General features: G+C 43.2%; 1 protein-coding gene across 10 annotated transcripts in view; it reads left to right on the top strand.

Annotated features, from left to right (window-relative positions):
• The window catches only part of LOC138638785 (SLAM family member 7-like), a 60,354-nt gene extending 36,138 nt beyond the window's left edge, over positions 1 to 24,216 (top strand). For 5 of the 10 annotated variants that reach the window (XR_011312554.1, XR_011312551.1, XM_069728382.1 and 2 more), the window contains 3 exons: positions 3,520 to 3,642; positions 6,271 to 6,341; positions 22,670 to 24,216. Coding sequence is in view for 6 of the 10 variants with exons in the window: in XM_069728382.1 (XP_069584483.1) it covers positions 3,520 to 3,642; positions 6,271 to 6,341; positions 22,670 to 22,780 (305 nt within the window). In the remaining 4 variants the exon portion in view is untranslated. Of the gene's footprint in view, positions 1 to 3,519; positions 3,643 to 5,128; positions 5,611 to 6,270; positions 6,342 to 8,747; positions 9,799 to 22,669 lie in introns of those variants that run through there. The other 5 variants (XR_011312553.1, XM_069728427.1, XR_011312555.1 and 2 more) reach the window with 4 other exon arrangements.
• Positions 24,217 to 24,789: the final 573 nt, after the last annotated feature.

Below are 24,789 nucleotides of genomic sequence, written 5' to 3'. Positions count from 1 at the left end.
TTAGGATTCTCCCTTGCCGGTGGACGGTCATGTCAGCACAAGTATGTGATTTGTATACTTCTGACCACATTCCGACTAGATGTGCCCGGCCTCGCTCAGTTCATTTTCATTGACGGAGGTCACGCATGTCTAGTCAGCACGTGATCGCATTAATGTAAATCCCCAGCATGAGAGAATCCTGACAGCGTGCAGTGTGCACTGTGAGAATTCAGAAGTCTGCAGTCACAAAGAATGACTGCAGACTCATCACAAGCCTGGACATCCCCTTTAAAAGGGACTCTGTCACCTGAATTTGGAGGGAACAATTTTCAGCCATAGGGGCGGGGTTTTCGGGTGTTTGATTCACCCTTTCCTTACCCGCTGGCTGCATGCTGGCTGCAATATTGGATTGAAGCTCATTCTCTGTCCTCCATAGTACACGCCTGCGCAAGGCAAGATTGCAGATTGTGCAGGTACAGTATGTACTACGGAGGACAGAGAATGAGCTTCAATCCAATATTGCAGCCAGCATGCAGCCAGCGGGTATGGAAAGGGTGAATCAAACACCCGAAAACCCCACCCCTATGGCTGAAAATTGTTCCCTCCAAATTCAGGTGACAGTGTCCCTTTAAATCTCCTAACATATATAAAAACATGAGAGTTAGCATCACAAATAACATTTACATCCAGGTACCTGATAGATGACGTCGCCTCTGGAGCCGTTCTCCTTTTCTTCATCTTGTCCAGATCCCATGATGAGTTTTCTCATCCACAGCCGTCTCTGCAGACTTCCATCTTCGCCGCTCTTTTGCAGAAAGTCTCCCCATGACGCCCTTAAAGATACAAGTGTCATTATAATGCTCCCAAATAAAAAATTGCCCCTCACTATATTGTCTGCACAAAGTATGACCCCCACACTGTCCCTCTTATGGTACATGCTCTTCACACTGTCCTCTCCTTTCTATACCAGTCCCCTCTTCACACTGTCCTCTCACACTGTGTCCCCCTTATAGGGCCCAGTATTTATACTCCATATTTATACTCCATCCTCCCACACTGCGTTCATGCCTCCCCCATCCTCCCACCCTGCGTTCATGGCTCCCCCATCCTTCTCCCCTGCAAGCATGGCTCCCCCATCCTCCCACTCTGCGTTCATGGCTCCCCATCCTTCTCCCCTGCGTTCATGGCTCCCCCATCCTTCTCCCCTGCGTTCATGGCTCCCCCATCCTCCCACTCTGCGTTCATGGCTCCCCCATCCTCCCACTCTGCGTTCATGGCTCCCCCATCCTCCCACTCTGCGTTCATGGCTCCCCATCCTTCTCCCCTGCGTTCATGGCTCCCCATCCTTCTCCCCTGTATGCACGGCTCCCCATCCTTCTCCCCTGTATGCACGGCTCCCCATCCTTCTCCCCTGTATGCACGGCTCCCCATCCTTCTCCCCTGTGTGCACGGCTCCCCATCCTTCTCCCCTGTGTGCACGGCTCCCCATCCTTCTCCCCTGTGTACATGGCTCCCCATCCTTCTCCCCTGTGTGCACGGCTCCCCATCCTTCTCCCCTGTGTGCACGGCTCCCCAACCTTCTCCCCTGTGTGCACGGCTCCCCATCCTTCTCCCCTGTGTACATGGCTCCCCATCCTTCTCCCCTGTGTGCACGGCTCCCCATCCTTCTCCCCTGTATGCACGACTCCCCATCCTCCCCTGTATGCACGGCTCCCCATCCTTCTCCCCTGTGTGCACGGCTCCCCATCCTTCTCCCCTGTATGCACGGCTCCCCATCCTTCTCCCCTGTATGCACGGCTCCCCATCCTTCTCCCCTGTGTGCACGGCTCCCCATCATTCTCCCCTGTATGCACGGCTCCCCATCCTTCTCCCCTGTATGCACGGCTCCCCATCCTTCTCCCCTGTATGCATGGCTCCCCATCCTCCTCCCCTGTGTGCACGGCACCCCACTTTTTTCCCTGTCATACTTACCTCTCACCGGCGCGCAGCACAGAACTTCCTGGCATCTCAGCGTCTTCCTTCCTGTCTTCAGCGGTCACATGGTAGCGCTAATTAAGGGTGATGAATATGCGCATATTCATCACCCTTAATGATCGGTACCATGTGACCGCTGAAGACAGGACGGCGCTGAGACGCAGTTGCAGCCACCGCTGGAGGAAGGTGAGTATTACGTCTTCAGGGAGGGAGGGAGGGGGGCGGGAAGGAGGGAGGAGGGGGGGGCGGGAAGGGGGGAGGGAGGAGGGGGGGCGGAAACTTGACCCCGGAGTTTTATAAAATAAAAAAAAAAAAAAAAAGGAAAAAACCTAGCTCAAGGGCGCCCCCCCGCATCCCGCCGCCCTAGGCACGTGCCCTCAAGTGCCTAGTGGCAAATACGGCCCTGATCCTGAGTTACATCCTGTATTATACTCCAGAGCTGCACTCACTATTCTGCTGGTGCAGTCACTGTGTACATACTTTACTGATTCTGAGTTACATCCTGTATTATATCCCAGAGCTGCACTCCTTATTCTGCTGGTGCAGTCACTGTGTACATACATTACATTACTGATCCTGTACTGATCCTGAGTTACATCCTGTATTATACCCCAGGGCTGCACTCACTATTCTGCCGGTACAGTCACTGTGTACATACATTACATTACTAACCCTGTACTGATCCTGAGTTACATCCTGTATTATACTCCAGAGCTGCACTCACTATTCTGCCGGTGCAGTCACTGTGTACATACATTACATTACTGATCCTGAGTTACATTCTGTATTATACCCCAGAGCTGCACTCACTATTCTGCTGGTGCAGTCACTGTGTACATACATTACATTACTTATCCTGAGTTACATCCTGTATTATACTCCAGAGCTGCACTCGCTATTCTGCTGGTGCAGTCACTGTGTACATACTTTACTGATTCTGAGTTACATCCTGTATTATATCCCAGAGCTGCACTCCTTATTCTGCTGGTGCAGTCACTGTGTACATACATTACATTACTGATCCTGTACTGATCCTGACTTACATCCTGTATTATACTCCAGAGCTGCACTCACTATTTTGCTGGTGCAGTCACTGTGTACATACATTACATTACTGATCATGTACTGATCCTGAGTTACAGCCTGTATTATACCCCAGAGCTGCACTCACTATCCTGCTGGTGCAGTCACTGTGTACATACATTACATTACTGATCCTGAGTTACATTCTTTATTATACCCCAGAGCTGCACTCACTATTCTGCTGGTGCAGTCACTGTGTACATACATTACATTACTGATCCTGAGTCACATTCTGTATTATCCTCCTGAGCTGCACTCACTATTCTGCTGGCTGCTCAGTAAAGATGCTGCACTGCCTTTGTTTTCTCTTTCTGTTGTTACTCTCTATCAGTGTATATTATAATTATCTGTATGGCTAATGAGGGCATTTCGGAATATTTCTGCTCAGTAACAGTATACATCTCTAGATTATATTGTACTTTGATGTGTAATGTAAATAGTAACACTTTCTACACGTTTTTATATTCTTTTTCTTCCTTACAGGGAATAGAGGCATTACTCCGATCTCTAGGAAGCACATTATCATACTAATTTTAATCCCAACACTAATCTTATTGATTACAATAGCAGTAATACTTACCTGGATGAAACACAAGGGAAGTAGCGGTAAGTAAGAATTGTCTGTATGACACTTGTCACGAATGGTGGAGAATTCTGCATCCTCTCATACTGATAGCATTACGCTGCTTTGCACGGGTCTTTTTCATCTGTTTGTTGTTTGTCAGGTTAAATCTCTGCTTGCTGCAGACATGAAGCCAACATATCGGTCATAGAGAACGCTGAATCCTGGGGTAAAAGTTTCCGAAATGTCTCATTTACCTGAGTGACAAATTTGGGGCAGATTGGTCCAGGCATTTGGCCCAGTACCCGATTGAACGGTTTGCCACATTTGGTGCTGATTGCTCCAATCGTTTGGCCGGGAATAAAGAAAACATAACATTCAATATATTATATATAGAGATGGAGCTGGAGCCTGCACGCTGCTTGTGACACGCATGCTGCTGAATACGGCACTGCCTGCTGTCTCTCCTGGGGCTTTTTCTGGTGCTCCAGCCTTTGTGATCTATGACCCACATATCCTGATTATACTACGCTGTGTAAAATGTGTGGCACCTTGGCATAAATGTACTTTATCAGTCATTGATGGTGATTTCTCACACTATGAAAGGCAGGAACTTGGCTTCAGAAATAGGGGCCTAAAAGCTCCTCTACCAGACCAGCATTATAAATGGCACTTCACCATACCTGTACATACAGTTCTCAATAATAATATATGGTACTATGCCTTGTGGCAGCTGAAAGCAAGCAGAATTTTACAATTTACTTTTGTCTAATTTTTGTTGGTGCTGTATAATTTATTTTAGGCAAAGTTTTCCTAATATGCTTTTGTTACAGCGGTTGTCCACTTTTGGGGACTTTTTTTTTTGTTACTTAAATGGATATGTTTTGGACTAAAACTAACTTATTTCAATTGGTGCCGCTAAAAATGTTGAACCATTTTCATGTAGTTTGTGGTCATAAATGAGTTAAGAGCTCAGAAAAGTCAGATGAAGGAGTTGCAAACTCTTCTGTCAGAACGCGCTCACTGATAGATTCTCATTTAGCTCCTTCTTCAGTGCAATACAGCGGCACTCCCATCACTATGAGCTCATTGATGGGCTGTCCGTGATCTCGATGCGCAGGTCTACACTTTGCAGGGCATTACAGAGACTATCCCTTCAGAACCAACTCACTGACAGTTTCTCAGTTATTATTATTATTATTATTATTTATTGTTATAGCCCCATTTATTCCATGGCGCTTTACATGTGAGGAGGGGTATACATAATAAAAACAGGTACAATAATCTTGAACAATACAAGTCACAACTGGTACAGGAGCAGAGAGGACCCAGCCCGCGAGGGCTCACAATCTACAGTTAACTCATTCTGTACCCTAGCAATAGATAGTGCTCAATTTATAATGAGCTCACTAATGGATTCTTTTTTGTAATTAATTCTGTAGCCTTTAGCATTAGACACAGTAATGCACAAAACCCATTTATAATACATTTTGAAAATAAACATTATTCTCCCTGCAATGTTCTTCCTAGGATCTTGAATACAGACATCTGTGTGCAGAGTGACATTTTGCATTCATAGCTCCTTGCACTCCCTTCTGTTCGGTGTTTGATTCGCTGTCCTGTGTCCTTTCTTTTTTGATCTCTGGCTAGAGTTAGACATTCCATACTGTCATTTTCAGGGTGATTTGTTTTGCTGGGTTCTTTCTTGGGCTACAGACTCATCCCCTATTAGTGATTATCAAAATGCCACCAGGAAATAGCTAATTATTTATCACTGGGGATCTATAACTAGTCTGTCCTTACTGTGATGGTATCTTCCCTGCTGGGCTGCTGGTGGTGGGCTGGTGCTTATATGTAGGAGCCAATCAGAACAATCAGAGCTGCAGAACAAAACATAAAGAAGGCACCAAGGAGCCTCCGATCCAACAGGAGGTGGATATCAATTCAATTCCTACTTCAATAGGCCAAGTAAACACATTGGAGTCACTGAGCCTAGCTGTTCCTAGATGAAGGTAAGCGAAACAGTAGTAGTCCGCTTAAAGTGTTATGATCCCACCTTTCTCATTTTGTCATTTATATTAGTGTATAGCGCTTTCGATGAATATAACTTTAGAGGGAAAGAAGGGAAAAAAGATGACGCGTTTCTCCGCTCCCTAGAAGAAGCTAATAATCCTGGCGAAACATGCCTAAATAATTAGTAAAAGTTACGTTTTATTCTCAAAATAAGCATACCCAATAGATGAGCCCATAATTGGGAAGTTTTGAAGAAATAAAGCAGAATCTGGCCAATATTCCTGAGATATCAGGAGGGGGCTTCTTTGTTTTACATGCTGTGTGCTTTATGTCATGTTGTTGCATCGTTGTTCAGGATTCTGGTCTTTTTGTCTTGCTCTTAGTTGAGCCCATTCAGACCTTTAGATAGTTGGGAACTGCAAGCATAAGGAGGTATCTCATAAGCCTTATCTCTTCGGACCACGACGTCCCACCAAAGTTCTACAGGACAGAACTTAGAACCAAAGGCATCTATAGTGATCAAAGCTCAGTTCCAAAGACCTGCAGTGGGTCCATGTGTTGTGGTCGGTAGGAGGATATGTGGAGTCAGTGCTTCCTTTTCCACACTTATTGTGGTGTTTCTATAGTAACACTAAAAATATGTTTCTTTTTTTAACCAGAACCCAAAGGAAACAGTAATGCAGAAATAAATTACATTGAGGTGACAACACAACGACGAGAAGACAATCAGGTGAGAGATTACCTTCTAAGGGTGTTAACCAGTCCAGATCATGTGTAAACAGATAGCAGCTGTTCTTCACTTCTGTGCTGTCAAACATGATCAGCAATGCTTATTCAGTGGTTTATACCTTCTTTTTGCTAACTTTAGTGTTGATCTTTGAGCTGTGACGTCCTATCAATTTCCAGATTCACCATAAGATGGCTGCTATATTCCCTGTCTTGGCTTTTATCCAGGCTATGTTAGTTCCTCCTCTTCTAGTAGTGGTTGGGTCAGTGATGTTGTGAGCAATGCAGTGTGGTTTTTAATGATATTACATAGCCTGATCGCCCAATTCAGATAGGGCATGAATTGCCCTTGAGATGGTGGCAGGTCTAGGTTGTGACTGAGCACCTCACCGATTGTGACATGACAGGTGATTTGAGGAGTGTTTGGTGGGGCTTGTGGACCTGGAACCACACTGATCTGGGCATGCCTTGTCAAGTTAGAAAACCAAAACAAGTGTGGGTATCCTTGAGATACCCCATATGACCTAATGGATGATCTGGTAAGGGCATGACTCACAAGTGGAGGAGGAAGTGTAATGGCCACAGAATGGAGGTATCCTAGACCTTTGGGTCAATAACTATGTTGATAACTGTGTTACTCCAAACAAGGGTATTTTAATAAAAACAATGATAGCAGTGCAAATCGTTAAAACACAACGTGTTTCGGCATTAAGCAGCCATCATCAGGTACAACAAGCAAAATGCAATGTTCAACCCTCTTAGTCTCTCCCCATCCCAAAAGGGTGGAATTAATAATTAATCAAATACATACTGTTTTTTTATCCAATTGTTCTTGATAATTAGCCACCCTAAATATATACATAATTAATAATTACATCTTAAATCAATAAATATATAAAAATACAATTCTAAAATCTATAAGATAAAAATGAAAAAGTAAACACATATTGACAACTCCAATATCCTGTGCACACGTACTCAATATGTTCTGCACTTATCAAGTGGCGAAAATAGAAATGTGAAACACTGGTGCGGTCACCTTGAAAGGTGCGCTACGGAAGCCCAGTTTGCTCTAAACGATGTGGAAAGTGTTGCTCATATAGACGCCTCCACGCAGAGAAGACATGTGGGTATAAAGCTACCAGAATAGGAGTGCATATATATACAGTTAGGGCCAGAAATATTTGGAGAGTGACACAATTTTCGCGAGTTGGGCTCTGCATGCCACCACATTGGATTTGAAATGAAACCTCTACAACAGAATTCAAGTGCAGATTGTAACGTTTAATTTGAAGGGTTGAACAAAAATATCTGATAGAAAATGTAGGAATTGTACACATTTCTTTACAAACACTCCACATTTTAGGAGGTCAAAAGTAATTGGACAAATAAACATAACCCAAACAAAATATTTTTATTTTCAATATTTTGTTGCAAATCCTTTGGAGGCAATCACTGCCTTAAGTCTGGAACCCATGGACATCACCAAACGCTGGGTTTCCTCCTTCTTAATGCTTTGCCAGGCCTTTACAGCCGCAGCCTTCAGGTCTTGCTTGTTTGTGGGTCTTTCCGTCTTAAGTCTGGATTTGAGCAAGTGAAATGCATGCTCAATTGGGTTTAGATCTGGAGATTGACTTGGCCATTGCAGAATGTGCCACTTTTTGGCACTCATGAACTCCTGGGTAGCTTTGGCTGTATGCTTGGGGTCATTGTCCATCTGTACTATGAAGCGCCGTCCAATCAACTTTGCAGCATTTGGCTGATTCTGGGCTGAAAGAATATCCCGGTACACTTCAGAATTCATCCGGCTACTCTTGTCTGCTCTTATGTGATCAATAAACACAAGTGACCCAGTGCCATTGAAAGCCATGCATGCCCATGCCATCACGTTGCCTCCACCATGTTTTACAGAGGATGTGGTGTGCCTTGGATCATGTGCCGTTCCCTTTCTTCTCCAAACTTTTTTCTTCCCATCATTCTGGTACAGGCTGATCTTTGTCTCATCTGTCCATAGAATACTTTTCCAGAACTGAGCTGGCTTCTTGAGGTGTTTTTCTGCAAATTTAACTCTGGCCTGTCTATTTTTGGTATTGATGAATGGTTTGCATCTAGATGTGAACCCTTTGTATTTACTGTCATGGAGTCTTCTCTTTACTGTTGACTTAGAGACAGATACACCTACTTCACTGAGAGTGTTCTGGACTTCAGTTGATGTTGTGAACGGGTTCTTCTTCACCAAATTAAGTATGCGGCGATCATCCACCACTGTTGTCATCCGTGGACGCCCAGGCTTTTTTGAGTTCCCAAGCTCACCAGTCAATTCCTTTTTTCTCAGAATGTACCCAACTGTTGATTTTGCTACTCCAAGCATGTCTGCTATCTCTCTGATGGATTTTTTCTTTTTTTTCAGCCTCAGGATGTTCTGCTTCACCTCAATTGAGAGTTCCTTTGACCGCATGTTGTCTGCTCACAGCAACAGCTTCCAAATGCAAAACCACACACCTGGAATCCACCCCTGACCTTTTAACTACTTCATTGATTACAGGTTAACGAGGGAGACGCCTTCAGAGTTAATTGCAGCCCTTAGAGTCCATTGTCCAATTACTTTTGGTCCCTTGAAAAAGAGGACGCTATGCATTACAGAGCTATGATTCCTAAACCCTTTCTCCGATTTGGATGTGGAAACTATCATATTGCAGCTGGGAGTGTGCACTTTCAGCCCATATTATATATATAATTGTATTTCTGAACATGTTTTTGTAAACAGCTAAAATAACAAAACTTGTGTCACTGTCCAAATATTTCTGGCCCTAACTGTACAACCTATAACATCATTAGTCCATCTGGATACAAATGTCGTAGTTTTCATATCCAATAGGATCCTTTAGAGTTTAACGTTTTCCTTCCATTCAATGATTGGTGGTTAATCTGTTGCAGAGGTGTCACCCCAACCAAATCTAAATTCTTATTATGTTTGATGGCGAGAAAGAGTTGGATTCAGAAAACCATTCTTTGTATTGTGTCTATGTCCATTCATACGTGACCGTTTCTCCATAGAAACGAGTAGTCAACCACCAGCGTATTCTGGACCGATGGAGACCACCAAGAACATTTTGTCCTCCGTTGGGTGTCCACAAGAAGTCAAAAAAGCATTTTAGACCTAAATTTTAAATAGTAAATTAGCTTTTTACTGGTGAGAATCTAGGTCTTGAGAACCTACCGATTGCAGGTTTGAGTGATCGGTTGAGATATTTGGACTTGAATCCTCCACCTATAACAGATCTAAAAAAGCTTAACATTTAGTGACCCTTTAATGGACTGTGTTCTTCAGCTTTACTTTCGGCTTTATATGATGAATGATATTGATGTAAACTTGTATATTACAGCTAGTATAAATCAGAAAGTTCCCTTTTTTTTACTTGTGTGAGTGATGGCAAACAATAAAACTGTGGCTTCCTTATCACATGCCCACCCGTCAGCTGTGGGAAAGCAGGGAAGGGCTTCAGCAATATGACTCCTCTTCTCAATTTCAGATGATCACATTGACCAGTACATTAAATTACACACAATTCAATTTCGCTGTGAGCGAGTTACATTTTCCAGACAAGGAGCACAAGACTCTTGTGTCTTGGATCTATCTCCTGCTTGTGAGCACAGAGGGCTCCTTCCTGTCCATACGGGAACGCCACATTCCTGGAATTTTTGATCTTACAGTACATAGAGGGGCCCAGTTTGGGAGAGCTGTACACGAGTGTTTCTAGATATATTTAGACTATTGACATAAATGTGCAGACCCAAATGCTGAGGCTACACAAAAGGCACCTTAAGGGTCAATTTTTACTTGATGATCTCACCGCGTAACAGCCACAGGGATGATACAGTTTGGAACATTTATTGTTACTATTTTAAATCAAGATAGCTTATAGAGTACCTGACTTGTAACTTTTCAGATTACATGAGGAATAACACTTTTTTTTCTGACCATTATATAACTTGCAGCTTGCCTTTTTCACCCATTTTTCTTTTGTCGGCTCCATTTCTGATTTTCAGTTGTCTCTGAGCTAGTGAGTTGAGACTAGTTGCTTTAAGGCACACGCAGATATGAGTGATTCCTGCTTTCCTGTCTCTATGCAGTACATGTATGAAAGCCACTTTACACCAGAACTCAACAGTGTTGTTGTGAATCCAGCTCTACAGTGAGACAAAACACTTACTAGATGGTTGTTCTCTCTGCTCCTCCTCCTATCACACTCCATAAACTTCAGTAGGCAGAACTGTATGATAGATTTGTCTCTTCTAGCTAGACACTTTTCTTGTTCTTACGCCAACTTTTGGCTGGTGGTGGCCTAACTTACGAAGCATGCTAACACTGGCCCTCTACTGGGGCAGCAAACTTTCTCAGGAGCTTTAAAGATGAGGCATTTACATTTAACCTTGGCCATACATACGCAAAGTGGCCAATATGGGAAAAGGAAATCACTGTAATCTATTGGTCCAGGATACTAAAAGGGTTCATGCTGGTACATCTGCTGGTTTAGAACATTGAAGTCAGGACCTGGTAGAAGGAAGAACACTAGCCATTGCCCCCAGAAGCCAATGGGGGGTTACAGATTGCCGAGTTCTGCTTGGTATTTGAAAAATAAATAAAACATCCTAAAAACTATGCCATAAATGTTCAAAATATGAATTGCCCTCGAATGCCAATCTCTTTCATGGGCAAGTGTAATGTAAGGGTTCTTCTCAGTATTCTCAGTGATCTGATGCATTAAAAGGGTTAAGGTTGCAAACTGGTTAGTGCCAACATCTTGGTATATCTGAGAAGAAGACATGTCGCCATCTGTAAAAAGCCTTAACCAAGCCATATATATTAGTGGATTGTCAACCAAACAAAATGGTGACAGATCGTTCAGCCAAAAGCCACATCGGCCGGCTCTCACATACACAGGAGCACTCGTTCGGCCAGACATGTCTTTGGGAAGATGAAGCAATCAGCAGCTCAAAATCAGACATGGCAGAACAATATCTTCCCATACAGTCAGTTGCTTGGCACCCCCATGCACTTTAGATTATCGGCTAAACTCATTATCAGTATGTCTGGCCAACATTAGTCTAATGTGTATGGCGGGGCTTAAGGCTTTTGGCTGTACCCTGAATGCTTGTGTGAGGGGCTTCAAACAACTTTTTGTGTCTTGAGATCATCATCTTTCCTTTCACCATTAAGCTTTGATGAGAACAAAAAGCTCTTTTGAGGCTCTGGCGGAAATAATTTTTAGACATAATACCCAGATCTTCCACATTTAAAAGTATTATCTATGAGCGTGAATGTGGCCATTCCCTTAAGCTCTTTTACTCTAGTTCAGAGAGTATCCCATTAGCAAGACTTTCATATATCAGAAGGACATAATTGTTTAAGAATGACAGCTTTGTTTTCGACGGGAACATGAGTTTTTCTGATGATCAGTTTGAGAATAGATAAGTGGAGCTTTTAACACATTCTATTAGTAACATAGTTATTAAGGTTGAAGGAAGACTATAAGTCCATCTAGTTCAACCCATAGCCTAACCTAACATGCCCTAACATGTTGATCCAGAGGAAGGCAAAAAAAAACCCATGTGGCAAAAAGTAAGCTCCACACTGGGGAAAAAAATTTCTTCCCGACTCCACATACGGCAATCAGACTAGTTCCCTGGATCAACGCCCTATCAAGGAATCTAGTGTATATACCCTGTAACATTATACTTTGCCAGAAAGGTATCCAGTCCCCTCTTAAATTTAAGTATTGAATCACTCATTACAACATCATACGGCAGAGAGTTCCATAGATTCACTGCTCTTACAGTAAAGAACCCGCGTCTGTTATTATGCTTAAACCTTTTTTCCTCCAGATGTAGAGGATGCCCCCTTGTCCCTGTCTCAGGATTATGATTAAAAATATCATCAGAAAGGTCTTTGTACTGTCCCCTAATATATTTATACACTAACAGAAGATCACCCCTTAGTCTTCGTTTTTCCAAACTAAATAGCCCCAAGTGTAATAACCTATCTTGGTATTGCAGACCCCCAGTCCTCTAATAACCTTGGTCGCTCTTCTCTGCACCCGCTCTAGTTCAGCTATGTCTTTCTTATACACCGGAGACCAGAACTGTGTAGAATGAACATATTGGGATAATCCCCTGGAAAATTCTGTAGACGCTCCTGGCAATAATGGTCTGTGACATGTATTCTGGCAAATGTTCACGTATGAGTCTAGAATAAGCTCAGATTGCTTTTTAAAAGTTAAATAATTGCTTGCAGGATGGACCTACATCATTTTGGGGTTGTTCTCTTATGATCAAGCCAACCACCCCATTGACATCCAGTTGGTGGAACCTCTTTGAGAAGACCAGCTATGGAATAAGATGGAATGAGAGAATCAGTACTGAATTTTATACTTTATGTAGAAAAGGGACTTTTGGTCCTCCTTAGACACCTCGTACTGCCTTAGTACAAGGCTTGGACCTTGCCATATGGTGTGCAGACTTTTTTCACAACCATCTAGTGCTAAAAATGGAAACACCTCAGTAGGATTCTGCACATCTTCATTAACATTCTCTTTAGGCACCATGGCTTGTGTATAACTGCTACCTTAGTACCAGGGGGTTCATTGCCATAGGGAGTGCAAACTCTTTTCGCAACCTTCTGATTTTGTGAGTGATACACTCCATTAAGACTCTAAACACCATCTTACTGAACTGGTCTCTTAGGCACGAGGCTCGGGTACAACTACTATGTTAGGAACAGGCTGGGCGTAGCATAGGGAATGCAAGCTACTTTCAAATCCTCTTTGGGGTTGGTGGTCATAGACCCCATTAGGCCATCTTAATAAATGGCTCCCTTAGGCTCCATGGCTTTGGTGCATTGCCATAGGCTTGACAACCTCTTATGACATTCATCAAGTGTTGGTGGCTATAAACCTCCATCTTAATATGCAGCACCCTTATCCACCAGGTCCAGGTACAACTACTACATCAGCATCAAGGTCTAGCACAGGCATTAGTGGTGAAAACTGCTTTCACAACTTTCGAGACCCCCATGACGACTCTAAGCACCATCCTACTGAACAGCTCCCTTAGGCTCCTTGAATTGTGTGCATTTACCAGAGAGTGGACCTCCTCTTATGACATTCATCTTGTGTTGGTTGTTATAGACCCTGATCTTAATTAAAAGCTCCTTTAGGCACCATGTTCAGGTGCAACTATTACATAAACATCATGCTGGGATGTTGCCATAGGGGGTACAAACTATTTTCACAACCTTCTAAGTTTGGTAGCTATGGACCCTATTAGGACTCTAAACATCATCCTTCCGAACATCTCCCTTAGACTCCATGACCTAGGTGCATTGCCATAGGGTGAGCAACCTCTTATAACTTTCATCAAGCGTTGGTGGTAATAGACCCCTATTTTATTTAACAGCCCCATTAGGTACCAGAGCTTGACTGCAACTACTACATCTACTACATCACAATCAGGTGAAGACTCTTGCCATAGGGGAGTGCAATCTCTTTTCACAACCATCTAGGGTTTGGTAGTAATACACCACATCAGAACTCTGAAGACCATTTTTGTGAACTACGTCATCACCAAATTGGGGCATAATTATATAGAGCACATGCTCTTTTAGCATCAAACTAATGTTGGGACTGATCCACCCCATTCAGATCTTTTGTAGTTCAGTTCCTGTAAATGATCGACTTAACAATTCGGCTTTTGAAGTGGTTGAATGGTTATAAAAGCAGCTTCAAATTCAAAGGAATGCCATTGTAGTTCCCATCTAAGCTTTATGACAACAGGAAATGCATCAACTTTCTTGAGCCCATGTAAGTGATCTGCCCTATGCAACTTCAAGGACTTAGGAGTTGGATATCCCAGGTCACACAGCACCATTGGGACACTATTTACAGTGCCTTGCTAAAGTAATTTTTGTTGAAGAATCAACAACAAGTGGAACACAATTGTGAAGTTGAACGAAATGTATTGGTTATTTTAAATTTTTGTGGAAAATCAAAAACTGAAAAGTGGGGCGTGCAATATTATTTGTCCCTTTTAACTTAATACTTTGTTGCGCCACCTTTGGCTGCGATTACAGCTGCACGTTAGGGTTGAGCGACCTTTACTTTTATAGGATCGGGTCGGGTTTCACGAAACCCGACTTTTTCAAAAGTCGGGTCGAGTGAAATCGGCCGATCCTATAAAAAAGTCGGGGTCGGCCGAAACCCGAAACCCAATGCAGTGCATTGGGTTTCCATGGTTCCCAGGGTCTGAAGGAGAGGAAACTCTCCTTCAGGCCCTGCGATCCATATTTTAGTGTAAAATAAAGAATTAAAATAAAAAATATCGCAATACTTACCCTCTGACGCGCCCTGGTACTAACCGAGAACCTTCCTCCTTCGAATCAGCCCTTCCAGGACCTTGCGGTGACGTCGCGGTGACATCGCGGTTTGTGATTGGTCGCGCGGCCGCCCATGTGACCGTTCGCGCGACCAATCACAAGCCGCGACGTCAGAGCGACGTCACCGAAGGTCCTGGAAGGGCTGATTCTTAGGAAGGAAGGCTGCCGGAAAGAAGCAGGGCGCGTCCGAGGGTGAGTATATTCCTATTAGGTATATACTCACCCTCGGACGCGCCCTGCTTCTTTCCGACAGCCTTCCTTCCTAAGAAATAGCGCTTGCAGGACCTTCGGTGACGTCGCGGTGACGTCACGGCTTCTGATTGGTCGCGCGAGCGGTCACATGGGCGGCCGCGCGACCAATCACAAGCCGCGACGTCACCGCGACGTCACCGCAAGGTCCTGGAAGCGCTGATTCGAAGGAGGAAGGTTCCCGGTTAGTACCAGGGCGCGTCAGAGGATAAGTATTGCGATAGTTTTTATTTTAATTCTTTATTTTACACTTAAATCTGAATTCCGATACCAATTCCCGATATCTTAAACATATCGGGAATCGGTATCGGAATTCCGATTCCAGATTCAAAAGATCGCCGACTTCATGGCCGACCCCACACAGGGGTCGGGTCGGGTTTCATGAAACTCGACCTTGCCAAAAGTCGGCGACTTTTGAAAATTTTCGACCCGTTTCGCTCAACCCTACTGCAAGTCGCTTGGGGCATGTCTCTATCAGTTTTGTACATCGAGAGACTGAAATTCTTGCCCATTCTTCCTTGGTAAACAGCTCGAGCTCAGTGAGGTTTGATGGAGATCGTTTGTGAACAGCAATTTTCAGCTCTTTCCACAGATTCTCGATTGGATTGAGGTCTGGACTTTGACTTGGCCATTCTAACACCTGGATACGTTTATTTGTGAACCATTCCATTGTAGAATTTGCTTTATGTTTGGGATCAATGTCTTGTTGGAAGACAAATCTCCATCCCAGTCTCAGGTCTTCTGCAGACTCCAACAGGTTTTCTTCAAGAATTGTCCTGTATTTGGCTTCATCCATCATCCCATCAATTTTAACCATCTTCCCTGTACCTGCTGAAGAAAAGCAGGCCCAAAGCATGATGCTGCCACCACCATGTTTGACAGTGGGGATGGTGTGTTCAGGGTGATGAGCTGTGTTGCCTTTACACCAAACATATCATTTGGCATTGTTGCCAAATAGTTCAACTTTGGTTTCATCTGACCAGAGCACCTTCTTCCACATGTTTGGTGTGTCTCCCAGGTGGCTTGTTGTAAACTTTAAAGCCACTTTTTATGGATATCTTTGAGAAATGGCTTTCTTCTTGCCACTCTTCCATAAATGCCAGATTTGTGCAGTGTACGACTGATTGTTGTTCTATGGACAGACTGTCCCACCTCAGCTGTAGATCTCTGCAGTTCATCCAGAGTGATCATGGGCCTCTTGGCTGCATCTCTGATCAGTCTTCTCCTTGTTTGAGATGAAAGTTTAGCGGGACGGCCGGGTCTTGGTAGATTTGCAGTGGTGTGATACTCCTTCCATTTCAATATGATCACTTGCGCAGTGCTCCTTGGGATGTTTAAAGTTTTGGAAATCATTTTGTATCCAAATCCGGCTTTAAACTTCTCGACAACAGTATCACAGACCTGCCTATTGTGTTCCTTGGTCTTCGTGATGCTCTCTGTGCTTCAAACAGAACCCTGAGACTATCACAGAGCAGGTGCATTTATACGGAGACTTGATTACACACAGGTGGATTATATTTATCATCATTAGGCATTTAGGACAACATTGGATCATTCAGAGATCCACAATGAACTTCTGGAGTGAGTTTGCTGCACTGAAAGTAGAGGGGCTGAATAATATTGCAAGAATTTAAAATAACCAATAAATTTCATTCAACTTCACAATTGTGTTCCACTTGTTGATTCTTCACCAAAAATTTACATTTGGTATCTTTATGGTTGAAGCATGATATGTGGGAAAAGGTTGAAAAGTTCCAAGGGGCCGAATACTTTCGCAAGGCACTGTACATACATGAGAGGCTGCAGTCCGCTAGATAACATGTCCAACCGGAGTCAGAACTGCAATTCACCATCCAGACTTGGAAACGCAAATCAAGAACTGCACAACATGTTATTTCCTAAAACAGAACAGTCCTCGCCTTGTTTACGGGAAAGGAGGAAGGACCACAAGGGAATGAACAATAGGAAATATCTGCAGTCTTGCCAAACAGTCTGGACTCAATAATATCTGACCACAGGGCCAGGAGACACATGCTAAACACAAAAAACTATTCTGTACCTCCCTCACGGCACGTTGGGTCTCTTTACACTCTGGACTGTCCCTGCTTTTTAGATGGTCCTGTAACAATAGACTGACTACAAGAAGTCCCATCTTAGAGGATTATCTGAGTAATTCAGGATAAGATATGTCATCCAGAGACTGAGACACTCAGTCTTTCACACTTGCGTCAGTACGCGGCCGTCGCTAAGCGTCGGCGCGAGGTACTGACGTATGTTGTGAAAATTTGGCACAACGTGGGCAGCGGATGCAGTTTTCAGCACATCCGCTGCCCATTCTAAGTCCCGGGGAGGAGGGGGCGGACTTCCGTCCGCACATGCGCAGTAGGAAATGGCGGATGCGACGTACGAAAAAACGTTACACTGAATGTTTTTTTGTGACGACGGTCCGCCAAAACACAACGCATCCAGTGCACGACGGACGCGGATCCATCGGCAATACAAGTCTGTGGGCATAAAACGCATCCTGCAGGCACATTTGCAGGATGTGTTTTTTTTCCCAAAACGACGCATTGCGACGGATCTAAAATGACGCAAGTGTGAAAGTAGCCTTAGCAACCATAATAGAGCTGGTATTAGTCATTATAAAGGAGGAGGAGGAGTTGAGCTGTGACATCACCTATCATGAATGGTGGACCCTGTGTTATTAGTTATTGTACAGGTGGAGGAGGTGAGCTATGACATCACCTATCATGAATGGTGAATCCTGTGATGTCAGTCATTGTACAGGAGGAGGTGAGCTGTGACAACACCTATCATGAATTGTGGACCCTGTGTTATTAGTTATTGTACAGGAGGAGGAGGGGGTGAGCTGTGACATCACCTATGATGAATGGTGGACCCTGTGTTGTCAGTCATTCTACAGGATGAGGAGGAAATAAGCTGTGGCATCACCTATCGTGAATGGTGGATCCTGTGTTGTCAATCATTGTACAGGAGGAGGAGGTGAGCTGTGACATCACCTATTGTGAATGGTGGACCCTGTGTTGTTTGTCATGGAGGAGGAGATGAGCTGTGACTTCACCTATTGTGAATGGTGGACCCTGTGTTAATCATTGTATAGGAAGAGGGCGTGAGCTGTGACATCACCTATTGTAAATGTTGGATCCTGTTTTGTTAGTCATTGTACAGGAAGAGGAGGAGGTGAGCTGTGACGTCACCTATTGTGAATGGTGGACCCTGTGTTGTTTGTCATGGAGGAGGAGATGAGCTGTGACATCACCTATTGTGAATGGTAGAACCTGTGTTGTTATTCATTGTACAGGAGGAGGAGGTGAGCTGTGACATATCCTATTATGGATGGTGGACCCTGTGTTGTCAGTCATTGTACAGGAGGAGCAGGAGGTGAACTGTGATGTCACCTATCATGAATGGTGGACCTTGTGTTGTCAGTTATTGTACAGGAAGAGGAGATGAGCTGTGACATCACCTGTTGTGAATGGTGGACCCTGTGTTGTTAGTCATTGTACAGGAGGAAGAGGTAAGCTGTGACATCACCTATTGTGAATGATGGACCCTATGTTAGTCATTATCCAGGAGAAAGAAGAGGTGAGCTGTGACATCACCTATTGTGAATGGTGGACCCTGTGTTGTTAGTCCTTGTACAGCAGGAGGAGGAGGTGAGCTGTGACATCACCTATCGTGAATGGTGGATCCTGTGTTGTCAGTCAATGTACAGGAGAAGGAGGAGGTGAATGGTGATGTCACCTATCATGAATGGTGGACCCTGTGTTGTCAGTCATTGTGCAGGAGGGATTGAGCTGTGACATCAGCTGTCATCAATAGTGAACCCTGTGTTGTCAGTCATTGTACAGGAGGAGGAGGTGAATTGTGACGTCACCAATTCTGAATGGTGGACCCTGTGTTGTCAGTCATTGTAAAGGAGGTGGAGGAGGTGAACTGTGACATCACCTATCGTGAATGGTACATCCTGTGTTGTCGGTCATTGTACAGGAGGAGGACGAGGTGAGCTGTGACATCACGTGTCATGAATGATGGCCCCTGTGTTGTCATTCATCGTACAGGAGGAGGAGATTAGCTGTGACATCACGTGTCATGGATGGAGGAACATGTGTTGTCAGTCGTTGTACATGATGTGGAGGAGGTGAACTGTGATGTCACGTATTGTGAACGGTGGATCCTGTGTTGTCAGCCATTGTACAGGAGGAGGCGGAGGTGAACTGTGACATCACCTATCATGAATGGTGGATTCTGTGTTGCCAGTCATTTTACAGGAGGAAGCGGATGTGAGCTGTGACATCACATATTGTGAATGGTGGATCCTGTGTTAACACCTCTACATACAGTAAATAATCATGTCATGATTAAGGGAGCCTAGTCTCCAGAAACGCGTTGAGATTCTTACCCATATGGTTGTGCTGAAGTCTGTATCCTCCATGTTTAAAGTTTGTGAATAAAGAAAACGCTTTTTTACGGACTCGGTGAAGCTGGACGTTTCTTTCTTTTTTTGGATACAATAAATAATACAGGATCCACCATTCACGATACGTGATATCACAGCTCACCTCCCCAACCTCATGTACAATGTCTGATAACACCTCTATATACAGTAAGTATAAGTCATTGAACATGAGTTGGAGGTGGTGACCTGTGACATTACCTATTGTGAAAGGTGGATCCTGTGTTATCTACTGTATATAGAGGTATTATCAGTCATTGTACAGGAGGGGGAGGAGGTGAGCTGTGACATTGCCTATTGTGAATGGTGGATCTTGTGTTATCTACTGTATATAGAGGTGTCATCAGTCATTGTACGGGAGGGGGAGGAGGTGAGCTGTGACATTACCTATTGTGAATGGTGGATCCTGTGTTATCTACTGTGTATAGAGGTGTCATCAGTCATTGTACAGGAGGGGGAGGTGAGCTGTGACATCACCTATTGTGAAGGGTGGATCCTGCTATCTACTTTCTATAGAGGTGTCATCAGTAATTGTACAGGAGGGGGAGGAGGTGAGCTGTGACATCACATAATGTGAATGGTGGATTCTGTGTTATCTACTGTGTATAGAGGTGTCATCAGTCATTCTACAGGAGGGGGAGGTGAGCTGTGACATCACCTATTGTGAAGGGTGGATCCTGCTATCTACTGTCTATAGAGGTGTCATCAGTAATTGTACAGGAGGGGGAGGAGGTGAGCTGTGACATCACCTAATGTGAATGGTGGATCCTGTGTTATCTACTGTGTATAGAGGTGTCATCAGTCATTGTACAGGAGGGGGAGGAGGTGAGCTATGACATCACCTATTGTGAATGGTGGATCCTGTGTTATCTACTGTGCATAGAGGTGTCATCAGTCATTGTACAGGAGGGGGAGGTGAGCTGTGACATCACCTAATGTGAATGGTGGATCCTGAGTTATCTACTGTATATAGAGGTGTTATCAGTCATTGTACAGGAGGGGGAGGAGGTGAGCTGTGACATCACCTATTGTGAAAGGTGGATCCTGTGTTATCTACTGTATATAGAGGTGATATCAGTCATTGTACAGGAGGAGGAGGAGAAGGTGAGCTGTGACATCACCTAATGTGAATGGTGGATCCTGTGTTATCTACTGTATATAGATTAGAAAAGGCCACAGATACACCTGACACTGCTTCTAATATCCGTGCCACAATTAGCAATAACTCCAATACTAATTCATATCAGTGACTAGTGTTCTGTGGAAGACGTGAACCGAACCACTCCCAGAGGAATAGGGGCAACCACAGCCGATATATAGATAAAGAGAACCAGAAAAGTACACCAGAGGAGAAGTAGATAAAAAATACCTTTATTTGATATAGACGGCAAAAAACATATAATCCAGTTTATATAAAAGTGACAATGTGCGCACAACAGGACAAAATATATTTATTATTTAATATAAAAAAATATATAAAAAAAATATATAAATATAAAAAAACAAGGAAGATGGAAAGGACTGACCCAAATGAATCCTTATATTATAAGGTCGGTGTAACCCCTAGCAGCTTATGATGAAGACCTCTTAAATACAAAATGAAAAGTGGCTAAAAAAATGAATAAAAGTTAAAAAAAAAAAAAAAAAGCAAAAAAACGTATGACCAAATAACATAAAACTACTCAGTCAATGCCACTCCATAAGAAAAATAAGTACAATGTTATGGAGATATATATATATATATATATATATATATGTATAAAGAAAGTGCTGCGTGCAAAATTAATAACTAAAAAATAAAAAACACTTTTCATAAAACTCCATAAGGTGCTTATATAAGAGGAAATGTGCAAAAAAATCGCTGCATGAACAAGAGTGATATATATATATATATATATTGAAAAAGTGCTATGTGCAAAACCCACATTAGAGATCACATCTCATAAGGTTCTACAACGTGCTTATATAAATCGAGGTGTGTAAACCTGCTAAGTAAGCTGGATACACCTAATGATAGTGTGCACACAGATAATCAATCCGGCCACAGCCTGCACACCGGTATCAGTACACCAACATCAAGTGTGGCTGCAGATAGTAATCCAGCAAAAGAGAAGCCCACCATACAAATGTGCAAAATAAGCCAGGGATAAACACACAATACCTCTAATTAATGGGGTCAGCCGAGTCCTTGTGTAGCGCACCCCGACGCGCGTTTTGGATTTAACTCCTTCGTCAGGGGCATATAGAGGTGATATCAGTCATTGTACAGGAGGGAGAGGAGGAGGTGAGCTGTGACATCACCTAATGTGAATGGTGGATCCTGTGTTATCTGCTGTATATAGAGGTGATATCAGTCATTGTACAGGAGGAGGAGGTGAGCTGTGACATCACCTAATGTTAATGGTGGATCCTTAGTTATCTACTGTGTATAGAGGTGTCATCAGTCATTGTACAGGATGGGGAGGTGAGCTGTGACATTACCTATTGTGAATGGTGGATCCTGTGTTATCTACTGTATATAGAGGTGTTATCAGTCATTGTACAGGAGGGGGAGGAGGTGAGCTGTGAGATCACCTATTGTGAATGGTGGATCCTGTGTTATCTACTGTGTATAGAGGTGTCATCAGTCATTGTACAGGAGGGGGAGGAGGTGAGCTATGACATCACCTATTGTGAATGGTGGATCCTGTATTATCTACTGCATATAGAGGTGTTATTAGACATTGTACCGGAGGGGGAGGAGGTGAGCTGTGACATCACTTAATGTGAATGGTGGATCCTGTGTTATCTACTGTATATAGAGGTGTTATCAGTCATTGTAATCCGGTCTGTGATGATAATGAGACTTCTGACAAGTCTCTGCTAAAGAACAGGAGGTATGAGTGAAAAATATCTCTAGTGACCAGTATGAAAATTGGAAAAATTGTATTTTTTTATATGAAAAAAAAAGCCAACATTTTTTTTAAAATGCATTTAACATAAAAGCCCGATTGAAAAAAAGTAACTTTCTGATGATTTTTCCCCTTTGAAATAAGCTAATGGTGTCGTCTTCTAAGCCTTGGCTGGCTGTTGTAATCTGAACATAGTGTCTTGTTTTCGGTAGGTGTAATATGTCACCCCCACTCTTCTACATGTTACTGATACTGAATCTTCTTCGGTTTTCTTTTTTCTTCAGAGAATCGAGATGGAAAATGATCACTACAATGGAATGCCGTCTCCGCAAAAGGTGAAAGTTGAGACGGTGTACACCACGCTGCAACATCCACAACCAAAGTACATGCGATAGCTGAGATGCACAAGAGTGTGGGAAATGAAGATGTAACATCACCTACTGTGGAGAAACACAAGTCGTGTGCACACTCGTCACTTCTCCATGCTATAGGCGGCTGGAGCTGCTCTGCCTGCACCCCAGTAATCATATGTTATATCCACTGGCTTTACTGGGATGTCTCCTCCATCATATACCTGTAACTTGTATGTCACCCATCCCATATATCTGCAAGCCCTGGAGATCAGGCAGCCATGCACGACATGGAGAACCCAAGGGGAACAAACATTGGTACCATCTGGTTTCTGGATTTTAATGAGGAAGGTTAACTTTTATCTAGGGTTGGAAAAGGCCAAGAAGGACTGCCCTTATCTTTGGAGGACCCGGCATGTTTATACATTTCAATAGAAACTGTGTAATACCTCATTTCTCCACCGGTAGTGCTGTTGGGAAACTGAACACTTCTCACCACAGATTATAGGTGATCACCAGGGATTACAGCTTTGAGAGGTTTACTTTTGGGTTAGAAAATCCAAAAATGACCAACCCTTTCCAGACTTAGGTGAGTACGTGATGCGCATTTATTTAGCCCAACACCAGAATAGAGAGGTAGTGTCTCTTTAATCCTTACTGATTACTCAGGGGCTTTACTAATGAACTCACACAGTAGCATACATCATGAGGTCATCATACTTAGCTCATCTATGGATTTTTTTCCTAATCACTCATCACCGATTCAATCACCTTCTATTTACTGGGAGTTTAAAGGGTTTGGGCTGAAAGGTTACGTGCGATTAGAGACTTTAGATCATGAGCCTTATTGGAGACAGTGATGTCTGTAAAGCGCTGTGGTTATGGAGCTGAGCGACCATGACAGGTAGACGCTTGTATATAAAATTTCACCTTATTTATTATTTCCTGAGCAGTATTCCTAATTTCATCCGCCAGCCACGGAATAAAGCGTATTTCTTTCTGGGGTAGTTATTAAATATCCTGTGGATATAGGATAAATGCCTGATAATGGGGGTGCAAGTGCTCAGCAATCCCTCTTTGCTGCTGCAATTCTTTCCGGCTGTCAGACGAATACTTCTGCTATTGCTTTATATTAAAGTTGAAGTATATCACAAAGTTTACTTTTTACTATGCGCTTAGAAAAACATCTTCTTATAGGGGGTTTCCGGACTTATTGTTGACCTATCTTTGGAATAGATCATCAAGATTCGATCAGTGTGGATTTAAGTCAACAGGACCTGATGTGTAGTACCAGAAATGGCCACTATGCAGTGTAGAGAGCCGTACTGCTTCGTTGGTTGGGACAACGTTTAAATATTTAAGTTTTTGAATTTCAACTTTTATTTTATTGTATATAATTTTACTATCTATTTTTTTTATTTCTGTTGTTGTTTTTTTATATCATTGTTTTAAAAATGTATTAAAAAAATGTTTTTCCCCAACCTAGGGGACTTTGAGGTTTTTTTTGCGGTGATAGTATGATAATTTATTTTGAAACCTGTGTATTACAAGTCATATTTGAGCATACGCACTACTTCTTCAGCCTGTTTAGCTGACAGAACACTTTACACTAAAGCAAATACTCAGCTGTGAAAAAGCATTAGTTGTTTTACTCCACTCACTGACAGCAAGCAGAGATCTTGCAAATGGGGACAAAGGGAAGATCAAGGTAAAGTATTAAACTTGCAGAAATTTTCACTAAGGACCTGGGCGATTGCTCAGTTTTCAGGATCTGTCACAGCATAATGAAGATTTGTGAATTATTAATGGTCCGTTGAGTGTTATGGAAAAACAAGCAGAGAAGATATGGTCCATTATGTCCACTGACGTCAATACCTGGAAACAGCAGATGCGATGAGTCAGTGCTCTTCAGTAATACATCCTGCTTTCAGTTAATAGCTTTATCTCCGTGATGTCCTGCAGCAATCGATACAGATCCATTACATGAGACAGAAGGATCCAGCAACAGATAGTCCACTGAGCCCCACCAGCACATTGTCTAATATTACTGGGAC

This window comes from Ranitomeya imitator, chromosome 1, assembly GCF_032444005.1.
Source record: "Ranitomeya imitator isolate aRanImi1 chromosome 1, aRanImi1.pri, whole genome shotgun sequence".
Taxonomy (NCBI): Eukaryota; Metazoa; Chordata; class Amphibia; order Anura; family Dendrobatidae; genus Ranitomeya; species Ranitomeya imitator.
This window is presented reverse-complemented; position numbering and strand designations above follow the sequence as displayed.